A 20,268-nucleotide genomic window follows, 5' to 3' on the forward strand; every position below is an offset into this window, starting at 1 on the left:
TTATAGTAGTTATATTCTTGTACATAGGGGCAGTATTATAGTAGTTATATTCTTGCACATAGGGGGCAGTCTTATAGTAGTTATATTCTTGTACATAGGAGCAGTCTTATAGTAGTTATATTCTTGTACATGGGGGCAGTATTATAGTAGTTATATTCTTGTACATAGGGGCAGTATTATAGTAGTTATATTCTTGTATATAGGGGCAGTATTATAGTAGTTATAATCTTATACATAGGAGCAGTATTATAGTAGTTATATTCTTGTACATAGGGGCAGTATTATAGTAGTTATATTCTTGTATGTAGGGGCAGTATTATAGTAGTTATAATCTTATACATAGGAGCAGTATTATAGTAGTTATATTCTTGTACATAGGGGGTAGTATTATAGTAGTTATATTCTTGTACATAGGGGCAGTATTATAGTAGCTATATTCTTGTACATAGGGGCAGTATTATAGTAGCTATATTCTTGTACATCGGGGGTAGTATTATAGTAGTTATATTCTTGTACATAGGGGCAGTATTATAGTAGTTATATTCTTGTACATAGGAGCAGTATTATAGTAGTTATATTCTTGTACATCGGGGGTAGTATTATAGTAGTTATATTCTTGTACATAGGGGCAGTATTATAGTAGTTATATTCTTGTACATAGGAGCAGTATTATAGTAGTTATATTCTTGTACATAGGAGCAGCATTATAGCAGTTATATTCTTGTACGTAGGAGCAGTATTATAGTAGTTATATTCTTGCACATAGGGGGCAGTATTATAGTAGTTATATTCTTGTATATAGGAGCAGTATTATAGTAGTTATATTCTTTTACATATGGGGCAATTTTATAGTAGTTATATTCTTGTACATAGGAGCTGTCACAGATGTGTCAGAGGCTGCAGACTGTGGCACTGCATCTGTCTGCATTAAGTCTAGGTCAGTGGTGGCGAACCTATGGCACGCATGCCAGAGGGGGGCATGCGCAGCATTTCCTCAGCACGAGCAGGTGGTGCTCTGTGCCAGGGGTAGGGTAGCAGCTCAGTTTGGCACTGCAGTGCACAGTGTAAACCCGCATGATTTCCCCTCCAGCCAGGCGTACATGTAGCAGCATCCGAAGTTGGAGACCGCACCAGCTGCACACAGGCGGGGCGGGAGAAGGCTGCGGGCAGGTGGCCAAGAGCTCCGGGGTGCACTTCATGTAGCATAGCAGGACCTTCGAGAATGATGTGGTGACCACCGAGGATAAGAAGAGCATCAGGTGCCTGGGAGATACATTCTGCAGCGCGCACGTAGACCACTGGTTGGCAGCAATCTGACCTGATCTGCCCTGGGATCTCACTACGAACCCTCTCCCTGCCTGGCACTTGGTTCTGCCTGTTACCCTCTGCTCTTCTCTATCTCTGCTCTTCCATCCTCTCCAAACTCTCTACTTTGCTTTCTGCTACCACGGTATCTCCTCTGCCTGCAGTCTGGTGCCTGTACTTTATTCCTGCTTTATATCTGGAGTCTGCTACCCCAGCTCCTGTCTGTACTTTGTTGCCCCTGCCTCCCCTCTGTTGCCTCTGCCAGCTCTGGTATCCCTACCTGCTCTATATTGCCTCTGCTGCTTTGATACCCCTGCCTGTTCTCTGATACTCCTGCCTGGTCTGTGTTGTCCCTGACTGCTCAGATACCCCTGCCTGTTCTTTATTGCCCATCTGTTCTCTGTTGCCCCTGCCTCTGTGATACGGCTGCTTGCTCTCTGTTGCCACTGCCTGCTCTCTGTTGCCCTTGCATGGTCTGTTGCCCTTGCCTGCTTTATGACATGCCTGCTTACTCTCTGTTACCTGCTCTCTTACCCCTGCCTGCTTTAGGACATGCCTGCTTACTCTGTTACCTGCTCTCTTACCCCTGCCTGCTTTATGACATGTCTGCTTACTCTGTTACCTGCTCTCTCTTACCCCTCCCTATTCTCTCTTACCCCTGCCTGCTCTCTGACATGCCTGCTTACTCTCTGTTACCTGCTCTCTCTTACCCCTGCCTGCTCTCTGTATGAGCTGTTCTTTTCTAAAGGAAAACTTCAGTATTTGGGTTAAATTGCCGTGTTGGCACTTTGCAATAAGTAAGTGGGTTTTGGGTTGATTTTGGGCACTTGGTCTCTAAAAGGTTCCCCATCATTGGTCTAGGTTGTTTGCTTTGCACACTGGTGGCCACCTCCCCTGTGCTAATGACCACACCTGTACCAGGGTGCTTATAACTCCCTACTTCCTGCTGGGAGGTGTGGGTGCTATTTCCTGTTTGCAGTTCTCTGTGGAGGCTTGGAGCTGTAGCAGTCTGCAAGTGTCCTCTGGGAGTTTGGAGAGCGTCGGGTGTCTCTCTGAGTCTACTACAGATAAGTGTCCCCCTTGTTGCACTTATCCTTGATATCTTTAGTGTTAGTGGGATTGGCTAGTGCTTATCCTGTCCTTCTCAGTGCAAGGCTTATTGCCAGGGTCACACAGGGATCAGGTATCCTGCTCTGCGATAGGTGTGGAACCTATATAGGGATGGTAGGACAGACAGGGTTATGTTAGATCAGTTCAGAGGGTCTCCACTTCCTCCTTCCCTAGTGTTTGGTTCCCTAATCCCTTTGTGTTGCACTTAGTCAGTCCTGCACTGTGTGTGACAGGAGCACTATTATAGTAGTTACAGTGGGTATGGAAAGTATTCAGACCCCTTTAAAATTTTTCAGTCTTTTTTGAATTTACCAAATGGCTGCAATGAAACAAAGTTCATTTTTTTCTCATTAATGGACACTCTGCACCCCATTTTTACTGAAAAAAAAAATGGAAATGTAGAAATGTTTGCAAATTTATTTAAAAAGAAAAACTGGAATATCACATGGTCATAAGTATTCAGCCCCTTTGCTCAGTATTGAATTGTTTTTATGCATTGCAAGCTCACATACCAGTGAGCTGCTTAGGAAGGACTGGGGCAAGAGAATAAATAAACCTTCTTTTCGACTGACGGAATACTATTTTTTTCTCCAGCTTTAGTCCTCCGTACGCAGTCAGCTGAGGAGAAGATATATTTCTTCTCCTGTTACCTCACCGGTATGTTCGCTTACATATATCTCCTCTGACAGTTGAGACAGAGGTGTCAAGAGTTGTGTTTCTTCAGACTGCACCCCATCCTGACACGTGAAAAGAGTGGGCTGTGTGAATTAAGTGATGGGGGTCATTTTATTATATTCTAGAACACCTTTAACAATAGGCAAGATATATAATTAGTGACTGGCAGTGCCCAATGCTCAGGGCTTTGAAACTGACCTGAATATGTGCCATGTATGCCTGTACCACTTCCAGACCGTAGATGTCAATTAGCTCATTCACCAACTGGATGCCCTTCTGATTCGCTGCTACCTGTGCTCGCAGGTCAGATAAATTATCATGGAGATTACGGGTTCCACTGCTGCCAGGTATTAGTCCTGGAGCCATCAGAGCCTCAGTGACCGCTGTCAGGACACACAGGTGCAATCAAAAAGAAATATTTTAATGGGACTAATGTACAATGGCGTAATAGGGCTAGAAAATCCCAAAAACCAACAATCTTGTAATTAAAGCAAATATTCACTCCAGAGCTGCACTCACTATTCTGCTGGTGCAGTCACTGTGTACATACATTACATTACTGATCCTGAGTTACATCCTGTATTATACTCCAGAGCTGCACTCACTATTCTGCTGGTGCAGTCACTGTGTACATATATTACATTACTGATCAGGGGTTACATTCTGTATTATACTCCAGAGCTGCACTCACTATTCTGCTGGTGCAGTCATTGTGTACATTCATTACCTTACTGATCCTGAGTTACCTCCTGTATTAAACCCCAGAGCTGCACTCACTATTCTGCTGGTGCAGTCACTGTGTACATACATTACATTACTGATCCTGAGTTACCCCAGAGCTGCACTCACTATTCTGCTGGTGCAGTCACTGTGTACATACATTACATTAGTGATCCTGAGTTACCCCAGAGCTGCACTCACTATTCTGCTGGTGCAGTCACTGTGTACATACATTACTGATCCTGAGTTACCCCAGAGCTGCACTCACTATTCTGCTGGTGCAGTCACTGTGTACATACATTACATTACTGATCCTGAGTTACATCCTGTATTATACTCCAGAGCTGCACTCACTATTCTGCTGGTGCAGTCACTGTGTACATACATTACATTACTGATCCTGAGTTACATCCTGTATTATTCTCCAGAGCTGCACTCACTATTCTGCTGGTGCAGTCACTGTGTACATTACATTACTGATCCTGAGTTACATCCTGTATTATACCCCAGAGCTGCACTGACTATTCTGCCCATGCACTCACTGTGTACATACATTACTGATCCTGAGTTACATCCTGTATTATACTCCAGAGCTGCACTCACTATTCTGCCCATGCACTCACTGTGTACATACATTACATTACAGTATTATAATCCAGACCGGATGAGCTGAATTATCCCAGCATTCCCCGCTAGTTCAGTTTTGCAGAGAGGTATCATTGAAGATTTTAACACAGGAATATATTAATAAAATAGAAAGCAAAATACGTTTTGCTGCTTTGATGTTCAGTAGATTTCCTATTAGATGTTTCTGTTACCTGATTGTTGATGATTTCTAATAGTAATCAGAACAATAATGAGTTCAGCTCTGAAGTTTAATACAGTAACGTACCGCAGCTATTTATTACATTTTAGATATAATATAGGTTGAGACGTAGCTTAAAAATTATATGAAAAAGGAAAATTCTAGCAGTTGCTGTTGTCAAATATCAACGCTCCGTAACGCGTGAAGACGTCGTCCTCTGACACCTTCTCATCGTATATAAGCAGCGGGGTGAATCACAGCTGCTACTGGGGGGTCTCAGATTTACAGTCAGGAGCATTGCTGCCTTACCCAATTTTGCGGGTTTTCCCAGGCCCCTCAGTTGTGTATCGCCCGCTCACCTTCTTCTTGGAATCTTCCTTCCTTCACAAGTTTGAAGGAAGTAAAGACAGCTCCTTCCTCCTTCAAGGTCTTGGAATGGGGTGGCATGGAGCCGGGGGTGATGCCTCCAATGTCAGCATGGTGGCCACGGGACGCCACAAAGAAAACTGGGAGAGGGGCTTCTACCCGGAAAACCTGCAAAAGATCGTGTGAAGACAATGAAAACCGTCACCCACAAAGTGATAACAGGTATTCTGTGATCGTGGGAAAGTGTCTCAGGGCTTCCCGGCTGCCATGTGGAGTCCTGGGCAAAAGTCTGAGGCGGGTGTGAGGAGAAATGCTGCAAAGTAAGAAGGTTTCACTACAGGAGTGCCAATAGCTTATACTTATCAGTATACAAATGCAGATCCCCTCAGTATCTGGTGACTGCCCGTCACCTCCATCATCAGTATCTGGTGACCCCCCGTCACCTCCATCATCAGTATCTGGTGACCACCCGTCACCTCCATCATCAGTATCTGGTGACCACCTGTCACCTCCATCATCAGTATCTGGTGACCACCTGTCACCTCCATCATCAGTATCTGGTGACCGTCCGTCACCTCCATCATCAGTATCTGGTGACCGTCCGTCACCTCTATCATCAGTATCTGGTGACCGCCCATCACCTCCATCATCAGTATCTGGTGACCACCCGTCACCTCCATCATCAGTATCTGGTGACCGCCCGTCTCCTCCATCATCAGTATCTGGTGACCGCCCGTCACCTCCATCATCAGTATCTGGTGACCGCCCGTCACCTCCATCATCAGTATCTGGTGACCGCCCGTCACCTCCATCATCAGTATCTGGTGACCGCCCGTCACCTCCATCATCAGTATGCTGCCGGTTGCCCAACCACCACTCCATTTATTCTCTATGAAGCTACCGGAAAAAACTGAGTGCAGGGAAGAAATAGAGAAGCAGTTGAGCATGCGCAGTGCGGCTCCAGGATAAACATGCTCCGTTTTGCGGCTCAGTATAGATCCCAGAGGTCGGACCCCCATCGATCAGCTACTTATCACCAGACAATCCCTTAAATATCACGTTATTATGGCAGTACCACATTTTTTTTTGTATGGAATTTTTCAAGTTGCAGGAGCTGAGCTCAATATAAAAACAGCAGATGCCGGCTGTGTTATGCTGCCGGCATCAGCCTCTAGCAGCAGAGCCCGGAGTTAGGTGCCGGCTGTGTTATGCTGCCGGCATCAGCCTCTGGCAGCAGAGACCGGAGTTAGGTGCCGGCTGTGTTATGCTGCCGGCATCAGCCTCTAGCAGCAGAGACCGGAGTTAGGTGCCAGCTGTGTTATGCTGCCGGCATCAGCCTCTAGCAGCAGAGACCGGGGTTAGGTGCCGGCTGTGTTATGCTGCCGGCATCATCCTCTAGCAGCAGAGACCGGAGTTAGGTGCCGGCTGTGTTATGCTGCCGGCATCAGCCTCTGGCAGCAGAGACCGGAGTTAGGTGCTGGCTGTGTTATGCTGCCGGCATCAGCCTCTAGCAGCAGAGACCGGGGTTAGGTGCCGGCTGTGTTATGCTGCCGGCATCAGCCTCTGGCAGCAGAGACCGGAGTTAGGTGCCGGCTGTGTTATGCTGCCGGCATCAGCCTCTAGCAGCAGAGACCGGAGTTAGGTGCCGGCTGTGTTATGCTGCCGGCATCAGCCTCTAGCAGCAGAGACCGGAGTTAGGTGCCAGCTGTGTTATGCTGCCGGCATCAGCCTCTAGCAGCAGAGACCGGAGTTAGGGGCCGGCTGTGTTATGCTGCCGGCATCAGTCTCTAGCAGCAGAGACCAGGGTTAGGTGCCGGCTGTGTTATGTTGCCGGCATCAGCCTCTAGCAGCAGAGACCGGGGTTAGGTGCCGGCTGTGTTATGTTGCCGGCATCAGCCTCTAGCAGCAGAGACCGGAGTTAGGTGCCAGCTGTGTTATGCTGCCGGCAACAGCCTCTGGCAGCAGAGACCGGAGTTAGGTGCCGGCTGTGTTATGCTGCCGGCATCAGCCTCTAGCAGCAGAGACCGGAGTTAGGTGCTGGCTGTGTTATGCTGCCGGCATCAGCCTCTAGCAGCAGAGACCGGGGTTAGGTGCCGGCTGTGTTATGCTGCCGGCATCAGCCTCTAGCAGCAGAGACCGGAGTTAGGTTCAATCACTGCTGTTTAGTTCCTTTAATGCTCTCAATCTTTTACAGCGGCATGAAGGGATGTGATCCTGGGCGAACCAATTGTGGCCCCCACCCTACACACGACATGATTGTACTGCGGGCGAAGGTTGTAGCCAGGGGCCCACCGTAGAGCCCCGTCTCCCCCATCTCTGGCCCCCTATGACTCTCGGACACCGACTGGGCGCTACAGATCATTAGCACTGTTCACTGCCATCCTGCATCATTGTGGAATAAAGAACAAGCGATTAGTTTGATAAAAATGACCTGGTAACAAACGGTGAATGTCGGAAAAATCTACCATAAAAGGGAAGTAGCTAATTATCATATGAAGCATAATATGACCGATGGGGGATACAATGCCAATAATACTCTGTAAATCAGCAAAGTTTATATTCAAGTGACTACACATGGGCTGTAGTACCAGACACGGCCACAATGTTACGTAAGGCGCTGTGCATGTAAAATGAATACAGGTAATAAAAAAATTCCCATATAAAAGACACAAAATGATACTGTGAGACTATAACATACGGACAAAGATAATGCCGGGGTTGTGTGGGCACTTACTGGTGTGATCACTGTCAGATCCGGCAGGTGACTGCCGCCGGCACATGGGTGATTGCTCAGAATTACGTCGCCTAATTTCAGATCATCTTGCAAGTTTTTAATCTAAAACCAAACAAAAAATGTAAAACTCATTTAGGCAAATCACAAAAAATATCCTGAATTGTGCAACAGATGGAAATAATCAGGGCGGTCCAGGACTGGATGCAGCAAAGAAAATCAGCACAATCCGAGAGCCACACAGCCACGGAGCAGTGTGTGTATTCTTCCTGGGATGGGTTGCATTTTATATATAAAAATCAATGTATGTGTGTGTATCACCAACCAATCACGAAGCATCTTTCATTTCACCAGAGCTGTTCAAAAGAAGCTAAGCTGTGATTGGTTGCAAGGAAAACTGTTGGTCATAGCAACCAATCACTAAGCATCTCTTATTTCACCAGAGCTGGTTAACAGTAGCTGAGCTGTGATTGGTTGCTATGCGCAAGTTTTCCCACTTGACAACACCTCAGCAGGCACTGACATGGTGGGAGAAATCTAGCATCCCCAGGAACATAAGCTCCAGCCATCGTCTGTGCCCCAGAAAGGAGCAGTGAGTACATGACAGAAATGAATCCCCCCCTCCCGTGTGGTATCATTAAGTGACACTCATGAATGTAGGAAAGTGCACATATTAAATGTCATGTGGATTTAATATTTTCTCACAGACACTTTTATGCATTATTGATGTGTTACTGTGCTCTGATGCTGAGGTTTTTTTAAAGTGCTACTTTCCCCACAATTCACCTGAATATACCCGTATAACACGTAATGCTTTTCCCATAACAACCCATTATATATGATACTGTACTGCATACAGATGCTGTCCATCCATGAGCAACTCAGCCGGACAAATTACAAGTTGACCTGGGATCTTAGTGAACCATGTTTCGGTGCAATTTCTCTATTCTACTTTTACTGGCTTTGACGGGATGATGTGGGATATTAGGTGTAGTAGTCCGGTGGCTCTGGCTGACGGGATGATGTGGGATATTAGGTGTAGTAGTCCGGTGGCTCTGGCTGACGGGATGATGTGGGATATTAGGGGTAGTAGTCCGGTGGCTCTGGCTGATGGGATGATGTGGGATATTAGGGGTAGTAGTCCGGTGGCTCTGGCTGATGGGATGATGTGGGATATTAGGGGTAGTAGTCCGGTGCCTCTGGCTGACGGGATGATGTGGGATATTAGGGGTAGTAGTCCGGTGGCTCTGGCTGACGGGATGATGTGGGATATTAGGGGTAGTAGTCCGGTGGCTCTGGCTGACGGGATGATGTGGGATATTAGGGGTAGTAGTCCGGTGGCTCTGGCTGACGGGATGATGTGGGATATTAGGGGTAGTAGTCCGGTAGTTCTGGCTGATGGGATGATGTGGGATATTAGGGGTAGTAGTCCGGTGCCTCTGGCTGACGGGATGATGTGGGATATTAGGGGTAGTAGTCCGGTGACTCTGGCTGACGGGATGATGTGGGATATTAGGGGTAGTAGTCCGGTGGCTCTGGCTGACGGGATGATGTGGGATATTAGGGGTAGTAGTCCGGTGCCTCTGGCTGACGGGATGATGTGGGATATTAGTGGTAGTAGTCCGGTGGCTCTGGCTGACGGGATGATGTGGGATATTAGGGGTAGTAGTCCGGTGGCTCTGGCTGACGGGATGATGTGGGATATTAGGGGTAGTAGTCCGGTGGCTCTGGCTGACGGGATGATGTGGGATATTAGGGGTAGTAGTCCGGTGCCTCTGGCTGACGGGATGATGTGGGATATTAGGGGTAGTAGTCCGGTGGCTCTGGCTGACGGGATGATGTGGGATATTAGGGGTAGTAGTCTGGTGGCTCTGGCGACGGGATGATGTGGGATATTAGGGGTAGTAGTCCGGTGGCTCTGGCTGACGGGATGATGTGGGATATTAGGGGTAGTAGTCTGGTGGCTCTGGCTGACGGGATGATGTGGGATATTAGGGGTAGTAGTCCGGTGGCTCTGGCTGACGGGATGATGTGGGATATTAGGGGTAGTAGTCTGGTGGCTCTGGCGACGGGATGATGTGGGATATTAGGGGTAGTAGTCCGGTGGCTCTGGCTGACGGGATGATGTGGGATATTAGGGGTAGTAGTCTGGTGGCTCTGGCGACGGGATGATGTGGGATATTAGTGGTAGTAGTCCGGTGGCTCTGGCTGACGGGAGGATGTAGGATATTAGGGGTAGTAGTCCGGTGGCTCTGGCTGATGGGAGGATGTGGGATATTAGTGGTAGTAGTCCGGTGGTTCTGGCTGACGGGAGGATGTGGGATATTAGGGGTAGTAGTCCGGTGGCTCTGGCTGACGGGAGGATGTGCGATATTAATGGTAGTAGTCCGGTGGCTCTGGCTGACGGGAGGATGTGGGATATTAGGGGTAGTAGTCCGGTGGCTCTGGCTGACGGGATGATGTGGGTTATTATGGGTAGTAGTCCGGTGGCTCTGGCTGACGGGAGGATGTGGGATATTAGGGGTAGTAGTCCGGTGGCTCTGGCTGATGGGATGATGTGGGATATTAGGAGTAGTAGTCCGGTGGCTCTGGCTGACGGGAGGATGTGGGATATTAGGGGTAGTAGTCCGGTGGCTCTGGCTGACGGGATGATGTTGGATATTAGTGGTAGTAGTCCGGTGGCTCTGGCTGACGGGATGATGTGGGATATTGGGGGTAGTAGTCCGGTGGCTCTGGCTGACGGGATGATGTGGGATATTGGGGGTAGTAGTCCGGTGGCTCTGGCTGACGGGATGATGTGGGATATTAGGGGTAGTAGTCCGGTGGGTTTGGCTGATGGGATGATGTGGGATATTAGTGGTAGTAGTCCGGTAGCTCTGGCTGACAGGATGATGTATGATATTAGGGGTAGTAGTCCGGTGGCTCTGGCTGATGGGATGATGTGGGATATTAGTGGTAGTAGTCCGGTAGCTCTGGCTGACGGGATGATGTGAGATATTAGGGGTAGTAGTCCGGTGGCTCTGGCTGATGGGATGATGTGGGATAGTCTTAGTTACTCACCGGTTAACGGTATTTTTCGGAGTCCATGGCAGCACCACCTGAGAGAGGGGATCCGCCCTTCTTAGGAACAGGAAAACCTACAGATACAAAAGGGCGGCACCTCTCCCACGCATCAGTTGGATTACAGAGTATAAAAAAGAGGACCTCCAAGGTTAATGCATAATTATATGTACAACAATATCAACACTTAAATCTTTATCACCCGTGGATATGTACAAAGGGAAGACGTGCACACCCAAATTAACTAAGGGAAGGGAATCTATGGGTGCTGTCATGGACTCCGAAAAATACCGTTAACCGGTGAGTAACTAAGACTTTATTCGGTCGTCCATGACAGCACCACCTGAGAGAATTACAGAGAGTAATCACTACTTTAGGGGGGGGACTACAGCCTGCAGAACCCTGATACCGAAGGAGAGGTCTGCAGAGGCACCCAAGTCTAGTCTATAATGACTATAAAAAGTGCTCGGAGAGGACCAAGTGGCCGCCTTACAAATCTGGTCGATGGAGACTTCCGATCTCTCGGCCCACGAGGTTGCCACGGCTCTGGTGGAATGCGCCTTCAATTTCTCTGGAGCTACTCTACCTTTTGAGGCATAAGCTAACAAGATTGCTTCTCTAATCCACCTGGCTAGTGTACTTTTGGACACCCTAAGACCTTTCCTAGGGCCTTGGTAGGAGACAAAGAGCATTGTCTTTCTTCCAGGGATCGGTAGCTGCTAGATACTCCAAGAGGCATCTCCTAACATCTAAAGTGTGTAGCTTCTCCTCTTTCTCATTAGTTGGTTTAGGGAGGAAGGATGGAAGGACTATTTCCTGCGACCTATGAAAGCTGGAGGCTACTTTTGGTAAATATGCTGGGTCGGGTCTAAGTATTACCCTATCCTCCTTTACCTGAAGAAAAGGTGGGCGCCTAGACAATGCCTGAATGTCGCTTACCCTACGGGCTGACGTTATGGCTATTAGGAAAGCTATTTTGAGGGACAGGCTCCTAATAGAGGCCAACGAGATGGGTTCAAATGGCGCTTCTGTCATAGCTGTGAGGACTAGGTTCAAATCCCATGGCGTGAGTCTATTCTTTACTATTGGTCTGGATCTACTCGTTGCTTTGATAAATCTTTTGACCCAATAATTAGCCGCGATGTTGCAGCTAAAGAGGGCCCCTAAGGCGGATACCTGTACTTTAAGGGTACTGGTGGAGAGACCCAAGTCCAGCCCTTTTTGTAAAAATTCCAAGATCTGGCCTATGGGGACGGAATCACCAGTATTTACATTTGAGCTTTCGAGGAACCTTTTCCAAATTCTGACGTAAATCTTAGTTGTCACTACTTTCCTACTTTTTAGTAGAGTGTCAATTAGGTCTGGAGAGAAGCCTTTACTTTCTAGCAGTGACCGCTCAAATTCCACGCCGTGAGATGTAGGCCAGCCACCTGAGGGTGGAAGACCGGGCCCTGGGACAGAAGGTCCGGGATGTCCGGGAGAACCCAAGGATCGTCTACCGACATGATCCTGAGGTTCGAAAACCATGCTCTTCTGGGCCAGAACGGGGCGATGACTATGACCCTTGCCCTGTCTTTCCTGATCTTCCTCAACACTAGAGGAAGTAGAGATAGGGGAGGAAAGGCGTAGGCTAGCCTGAAGTCCCATTTTATCAGAAGCGCATCTACTGCCAGAGGAGTCTCCCTGGGATTTAGGGGGCAAAACTGTGTCGTTTTCGAGTTCTCCTTGGTGGCGAATAGATCCACCTCTGGCTGACCCCATCTCTGCACAATCTGAACGAAAATGGAGGTGTTTAAGGCCCACTCTCCTTGTTTTAACAGATTGCCGCTTAGGAAATCTGCCGCGATGTTCTCTTTCCCTCTTATGTGAAGAGCCGTGAGAGATAAAAAATGACGCTCTGCTAGCTGGAACAATTGTCCTGCCACATTCATCAGAGTTCTGGATCGAGTTCCGCCTTGGTGGTTGATATAGGCCACGGCCACTCGATTGTCCGATAGAACTCGTACGTGATGGCCCTGTAGATACATAAGGAGCTCTTTAGCTGCGAGTACTACCGCTGTTAATTCTTTCAAATTAGAAGACATTTGTATCTGATCTCGTTCCCATAGGCCCTGGACCAGAATTTTTTTCCATATGTGCCCCCCAACCGGAAGGACTTGCATCCGTGGTGACCACGCGGGTAATGTTATACTCCCAAGGGACCCCTCTAGACAAGTTATTTCTTTCTAGCCACCATTCCAGGGACTTTATTGTGTTTCTAGATAAGGTCAGTCGACCTTCTAAGTTACCCCCCAGGATTCTCTGATACCATAAAACTTCGCCCTGTAGAGTTCTCGTATGAACTTGGGCCCACTGGACTGCGGGAATGCAGGATGAGAGGGAACCCAACAGGGACATGGCTTTCCTGAGGGACATGGAGGGGTTGTTGGAAGCGTTCAGGACCCGGCCATGCAGGTGCAGCAGCTTCTCTGGGGGCAGACGGCATTCCTGCTTTTTTGAATCTAGGGTTAGGCCTAGAAATTGTTGAATTTTTAATGGCTGAAACGGGATTTTTTGATATTAAGTATCCATCCCAACCGCTCTAGAGCCGCCGTTGTTTTCTGTAATTGTTCTAAACACTGCTCGGCTGAACTGCCTATTATAAGGAGGTCATCTAAATAGGGGACGACTAGAATGTTTAGCTCGCGTAGATGGGCCATCACTTCTGCCATCACTTTGGTGAATACTCGAGGCGCAACCGCCACCCCGAAGGGTAGGGCCGCGTACTGGAAGAGCTGGATTGACCCATCCAACTGAACCGCCAGTCTAAGGAAAGATTGGTGTGCTAGACCTATGGGTATATGATAGTAAGCGTCTTTCAGATCTAGGACCACCATGAAGCAGTTTTGAAACAGTATCTTTATTGCGGTGTTGATTGTTTCCATTTTAAATGGACGTACAACCAGGAATTTATTGAGGGCTTTGAGGTTAAATATAGCCCTAAATGAGTCGTCCGGTTTACGGACCAAGAACAGGGGGGAATAGAAGCCTTTCCCCCTCTCTTCCTCTGGAACTCTCGTCAGGACTTTTTTGTCCAGTAGCTCGAGGACCTCGGTCTCCAGGGCAGCTTGTTCTAGCGGGGAAGATTTGAGTGGAGTTACCTTGAACCGATCTTGGGGAACGCAGGCGAACTCTAGGTGCAGTCCTGTAGCTATCACCCCCAGTATCCAGCTGCTATTCGAGATTCTGGCCCAGGCCGGGTAGAAGGCAGATAATCTTCCTCCTACCGGAGCCACTAGTCATTGGGGCGGCTTCTTATTATCCCGTGATGGACCTTCTTGGCGCCCCCCTCCTCCATACATGAAGCCCGTACCTCTGGTTTTTTTGTTGTCCCATCTGTTCTGATCTCTGGCCTGTCTCTGCGGGAATACCCTTTCCTAGAAAAGGGACGTCTCCAGGATGTATTCGGCAGACTCGGAAATTTCTTTTTCTCATCCCCGGCCTTCTCTAACAGTTCGTCTAGGACGGGGCCGAACAAGTATTCCCCCTCACAGGGGATAGAACAGAGACTGGACCTGGCTTGGATATCTCCCGGCCAGCATTTTAACCAGAGGGCTCTTCGGGCCGAATTAGACAAACTTGCAGACCTAGCCGCCATTCTTACTGAGTCCGCCGAGGCATCTGCCAGAAAGGCAGCAGCATTCTGGATAATTGGTAGAGACTTACGGATGGAGGCTCGAGAGGTTCCATCCTTTAGCTGAGAGTCCAATTGATCCAGCCAGACCATCATGGATCTGGCTGCGCACGTGGCTGCTATTGCTGGCCTTAGGGCGCCTGCTGACATCTCCCATGTGCCCTTTAAAAAGGAATCTGCCTTTTTATCTAGGGGGTCTTTAAGGGAGGCCATATCGTCGAAGGGTATAGATGACTTTTTTGAGGCTTTAGCTACCGCTGCATCCAGCTTGGGGGCCTTATCCCATCGACTTACTATTGGGTCCTCAAAGGGGTATCTACGTTTGAAAGCGGGCGGCATAGAACCCCTTTTTTCCGTTTTTTTCCACTCCCTGTCAATCAGGCTCTGGACTTTTTCGTTTAGTGGAAAAGTCTTTTGTTTTCTGGGGTCTAGACCCCCGAACATAATGTCCTGAGCAGACAGTTCTGTCTTTTTTTCTTCTACCCCCATGGTTGACCTTATGGTTTTAATTAATTTATCCATTTGGTCCAAGAGAAAGCAGAACCGGCTGGAATCCTCTTCGGAAGAAGAAGAGGAGGCCGAGGACTCTGAGGAGATATCTTCCTTCCTAGGGCCGACTGAAGACTCTGAGCCTGAAACACTAGCTCGTCTTCTTTTAGAAGAACCTTCTTTTGATAGGGCTTTTATTTCAGTCCTGATTAATTGCCTCAGGTCTGTAGCGAAGCTTGGAGCTTCTTCTGCTACCTGTATAAATAGGAAAGAGTGTAAGAGTCTGATACTCCACTCACGTTCTACCCCTCATCTCCGTCCCTACCGTCTGTCTCACGCAAGACTGACACAATCTCTTGGGGTGGCCATCTGGTAAGGGGCAACTACAGAGGGCACATTCCTTGTGCTTCTGCTTCCCTGTGGCCTTCTTCCCCTGAGAATCAAACACATAAGGGGACACTGCATCAGGGTACATTCTCGCAGATCTCTTACCCTTGCAGATGAGGACAGGTACCGGATCATGGGGGGCTGCGGGAGGATCCTTTGACCTAGAGGAACTGCTGTGGCTCCGTCCACTTGAACGTCCCTCCTTCCTCTTAGGTTGGTCACTGGGGCGCTTTGCCACGGGCTGCACCTCTTGTGGGTCCATGGGGGCTTCTGTTGTGTCCATCACTGGGCCTCCAGAAGCACCTCAGCAGCGATGCCTTCTGTCTTAAGAAGGCTCCCCCTCCGGATTAGCAGGACTCTGTCCGGTGTTCGGGCCCCCCTTTGGACCGCTCCCCGCGATCCTCCCCCTCCCCTTTAGGTGCCCGGCCCCCTCAGGCGGCGGGCGCGCATCGGCGCGCGTTCACCACACCCGGAAGTCGCCGGCATCCGACTTCCGGTTTCGGCGCTAGGCCCCGCCCCCTTCGCCGCGTCACTTCCCCGCGCGGCAAGGGACTAGAACTGCGCCGCCGGCTCGGAACCGCCGCTCCCTTTGTGGGACACCGCCGGCGGCGCCCGCCCGAACGGACCGCACCCCCGGGGGAAGGAGACACAGGGGGACCCGCTTACCTCACCGGTCCCGTGGAGAAGGCGACCGCCGGACCCTGTCTCCGCCTGCTCTTACCACTGCCATGGAAATCCTACCCGGACCCACCGTGGCGCATCCAGGGCCCCCAGCGAGACCGAGGTAGGAGAACCCCCCGCTACCTGAGTCGGTCCGCTGGCCTGGGATTCGGTTATCCATGACGGACGATCTGTAGGGAGTTCTGTCCTTGTTAGGAACAGGAAACCAACTGATGCGTGGGAGAGGTGCCGCCCTTTTGTATCTGTAGGTTTTCCTGTTCCTAAGAAGGGCGGATCCCCTCTCTCAGGTGGTGCTGTCATGGACGACCGAATAATTAGTGGTAGTAGTCCGGTAGCTCTGGCTGACGGGATGATGTGGGATATTAGGGGTAGTAGTCCGGTGGCTCTGGCTGATGGGATGATGTGGGATAATAGTGGTAGTAGTCCGGTGGCTCTGGCTGATAGGATGATGTGGGATAATAGTGGTAGTAGTCCGGTGGCTATGGCTGACGGGATGATGTGGGATATTAGTGGTAGTAGTCCGGTAGCTCTGGCTGACGGGATGATGTGGGATATTAGGGGTAGTAGTCCGGTGGCTCTGGCTGATGGGATGATGTGGGATAATAGTGGTAGTAGTCCGGTGGCTCTGGCTGATGGGATGATGTGGGATAATAGTGGTAGTAGTCCGGTGGCTCTGGCTGATGGGATGATGTGGGATATTAGGGGTAGTAGTCCGGTGGCTATGGCTGACGGGATGATGTGGGATATTAGGGGTAGTAGTCCGGTGGCTCTGGCTGACGGGATGATGTGGGATATTAGGGGTGGTAGTCCAGTAGCTCTGGCTGACGGGATGATGTGGGATATAATAGTGAATGTGGCTATGCGGCGTGGGTGGGGCTATACACTCAGCTTCGCACACTAACTAACTGTAACCGTAGTTAGTTACTATGCCCGGGCAGCGCCGGGCTCTTCAGCTAGTTTTTATATAAAATTGAAGAGGTTGTCCACTGCTTTTACTCCGCTGACCTATCGTTGGAATAGGTCATAAATGATTGATTGGCTGGGGGACGACCCCCGACACTCCCACCGATCAGCTGTTATTGTCGGCGGCCTCCAGCTGGAAGTACTCACTTGCCGAGCTGCTCCGTCTACTTGTAGTGGCCGCGGCAGGATACTGCTCATGCGCCTCCTATTGATTTGAATCGGAGGTGGATGTATATTACCCTGCGGCGGCCAATACAAGTCGATGGACCAGCTCGACCAGTGAGTATTTCCGGCCGTAGGCTTCCACCACCGCTACCAGCTGATCGGCGGGCGTGCCAGGTGTCTGACCTCGAACGATCAGACATTGATGACCTATCCCAACAATACGTTGATGTAATAGTAGTGGACAGTCTCTTTAAGGTTTCTTTTTTGTTAGTTTTCCCACGTGGTATGCAGGATTTTATTCTGCTGGTTGTTACCAAAACGGCAAGTATAAAAAATAAAAACTACACATTTGTAGGTTCTACTGTTTTGTGTTCCAAAAAACAGAAGCTTTAGTTCATCAGTATAGAGTTTAGGCGCAAAACTTTTTGAAATCTTGAAAAAAATGTTGTGACCTTTGCCATCTCCGCTCATTCCTTTCTTTTAAAGTGGGAATCACCCAGTGGGAGGAACATGGCAGAAAAAAATTCATCACTTTGGGCAAAAAAAAAGCGACATAAATGACAACAAATGTACTGAGGTCGGTGCGTGGACTGCACTCCTTGTGGTGGTGCACGGCAGGTGGAAGATGTGTCATATTCATTTAGAGGAACATGCCTCTTGAATTTGGCAAATCTCACTCCAGTGCCCACTAGAACAAGATTGGCGTCCTGAGGAGCTGGGGAATAGATGCTAAGAAGCCTCACCTGAAATTGGACAGTTTCCTGCATCGCCCCTAAATGCACTGGAATATGGGGGGCATTAGACACCAAACCTCCATCAGGACCAAAGAGAGCACAAGAAAAGTCCAGGCGTTCCTTGATGTTGGTGGAGATGGCCGTTCTTTGAAGGATACGACCCATTTGTTCTACGCAGAAAGAGGGGGATGTCCGATTAATAACAGAATGGACGTAGGTCTTATATTCACGTAATAGGATACAATATAAGAGTCTGACCGGCAATGCTCATAAAGCGGTGGGAAAAGATGGACAACTGGATGGTGTCGAGGTCCGGTCCAATCGTTTTCGGTTTTCCGCTCCCTACAGCGATGTGGATGTCACCATACTCCATAATTGAGGCTGTGCAGTCAGGCTCCACCAACACAGTGCTAAAGATACAATCGTATGTTATATCCGGATCCAGAAGTTTAGCATTCAGTCATAGGCTGGATTTCATACTAGAAAGCACGTGAACACCAGATTTGCAGCCTTGAGCGGCCATGCATAGACTCCCCTTAGTACATCATTTGCCTTCCCTAGAGTCTCAGTGATGCACAGATATCTCAAAATGATCATTGGGGCTAGTAATTGTGGCCAAGTGGTCAACAGTAGCATCCAGTTCCTTTAGCCCTGAGGACTTCTCAAAAGGCTTTATACTTGTGCTCAATTTGGAGTAAGAAGTACAAGTTACTGTCCAGTTGATAATGATGACTAGTCATTCCAGATACATGTTGGAGGAGCTCCTCCGACACCGGCTCATGCCTCTACGGCTGGTGGACATGCCTCAAAATCAAGACTATATGGGAAGGCACATTCTCCTTATTCAACTTCATGACCTTTTCCACCTTGTCTGACAAACCTGCCGTTTCCTTCTTCTCCCTAATCTCAGGTTCCACATCTTGAAGAAAGAGGCATCTTTAGACGAAACCAAGCAGCCACCATGTAATGTTAGATATGAGTGACCCGAGTCTCCCTCCACTCTCCCAGATTAAACACTCAGAAGTAGTAGATATAATAGATCGGAGCCTCACGATTCCACATGGCTGCCCAGGATACTCTTCAGTAGCTCATGCTCTCAGTACCCTAAATGTGCTCATTCCCCTCTTACTGTTTTGTCCCCACCCAGCCTTGTGAGGGGTTCTTCACCTCGCTCCTTGGATTTCTTCCCCCTCTTTTCCTTATTCTACAAGTTCCTTGTGCTTCTTCCTGTTCTCCGTCTCTGCCTCTTCCTCCACATGTTGAGTTTGTAGCAGTGAATTTTTAATGTTCTCTTTTTACTTGGAAGTTCACAAGCACTCGTTGTGCACTTTAATAGCCAAATATGACTTACGTAATGGTCAGCTACGTGAAGACGGATATAACTATAACCCGCTTGTATTTTCCCTTCCCTATGTAAAAGCACGGTCCTTTTGCCCTCATCCCCCTCAACAATTTAAACCTGCTTTTAGTGCACATACCAGTTTAAAGGGCACCTGTCACCCCCTGCAGGCGTTTTTAAGTATAAGAGCCACCTTGTGCAGCACTAATGCTGCATTCTGCCAAGGTGGCTCTTTTATTTAGCGTCCCTTCCACCGCCGAAATAATCGTTTTTAAAATTGGTCAGACATACCTGATATTTGTCAGGGGGCAGGGCTTTCCCCCTCTGAAAGACACCTCACATACGTCAGTCGTGTCCAGCTTTTGAATTTGGTTCCGCCTCCTTAGCGCTCATTTCTTCTTCTCCTGCCTGCTGCACCGCTGCCATGCTTAGCTCCGCCCCTACTGGTCACATGGTGCTGATGTCATCACAAATCCTGCGTGCACCCACTGCTCTGGTGAGCTCCGCCCCTACTGGTCACATGGTGCTGACGTCATCACAGGTCCTGCATGCACCCACTGAAAGAATATTACAGCACAGGTGCAAGAAAAAGAAATGAACGTTGCACCTGCGCTGTAATATTCTTTCAGTGGGTGCATGCAGGACCTGTGATGACGTCAGCACCATGTGATCAGTAGGGGCGGAGCTAAGCAGGGCAGTGGTGCAGCAGGCAGGAGAAGAAGATATGAACGCTGAGGAGGCGGCGCCAAATTCAAAAGCTGGACATGACTGACGTATGTGAGGCGTCTCTTTCAGAGGGGGAAAGCCCTGCCCCCCTGACAAATATCAGGTATGTCGGACCAATTTTAAAACCAATTATTTCGGCGGTGGAAGGGGCGCTAAATAAAAGAGCCACCTTGGCAGAATGCAGCATTAGTGCTGCACAAGGTGGTTCTTTTACTTAAAAACACCTGCGGGGGTGACAGGTGCCCTTTAATACGTCCAGGAACTGTCACATTTTCTATAACTTGACATTCATTGCTTTTCAGAGGGCAGTTCCTCCTTATCAGAATTCTACCAGCACTA

At 48.9% G+C, this 20,268-nt stretch overlaps 1 protein-coding gene across 4 annotated transcripts in view; it reads right to left on the minus strand.

The window, feature by feature from the left end:
• Positions 1-20,268, minus strand: part of OPLAH (5-oxoprolinase, ATP-hydrolysing) — a 93,513-nt gene that overhangs the window by 15,523 nt on the left and 57,722 nt on the right. For all 4 annotated transcript variants that reach the window (XM_073555058.1, XM_073555056.1, XM_073555057.1 and 1 more), the window contains 5 exons: positions 18,123-18,274; positions 17,874-18,034; positions 7,716-7,817; positions 4,975-5,149; positions 3,289-3,473 (listed from right to left, as the gene is read on the minus strand). In XM_073555058.1, the coding sequence (XP_073411159.1) occupies positions 3,289-3,473; positions 4,975-5,149; positions 7,716-7,817; positions 17,874-18,034; positions 18,123-18,274 (775 nt within the window). The remainder of the gene's footprint in view (positions 1-3,288; positions 3,474-4,974; positions 5,150-7,715; positions 7,818-17,873; positions 18,035-18,122; positions 18,275-20,268) is intronic.

The sequence above is a fragment of the Dendrobates tinctorius genome, unplaced genomic scaffold (assembly GCF_039654945.1).
Source record: "Dendrobates tinctorius isolate UK_male_01 unplaced genomic scaffold, ASM3965494v1 ptg000215l, whole genome shotgun sequence".
Lineage (NCBI taxonomy): Eukaryota > Metazoa > Chordata > Amphibia > Anura > Dendrobatidae > Dendrobates > Dendrobates tinctorius.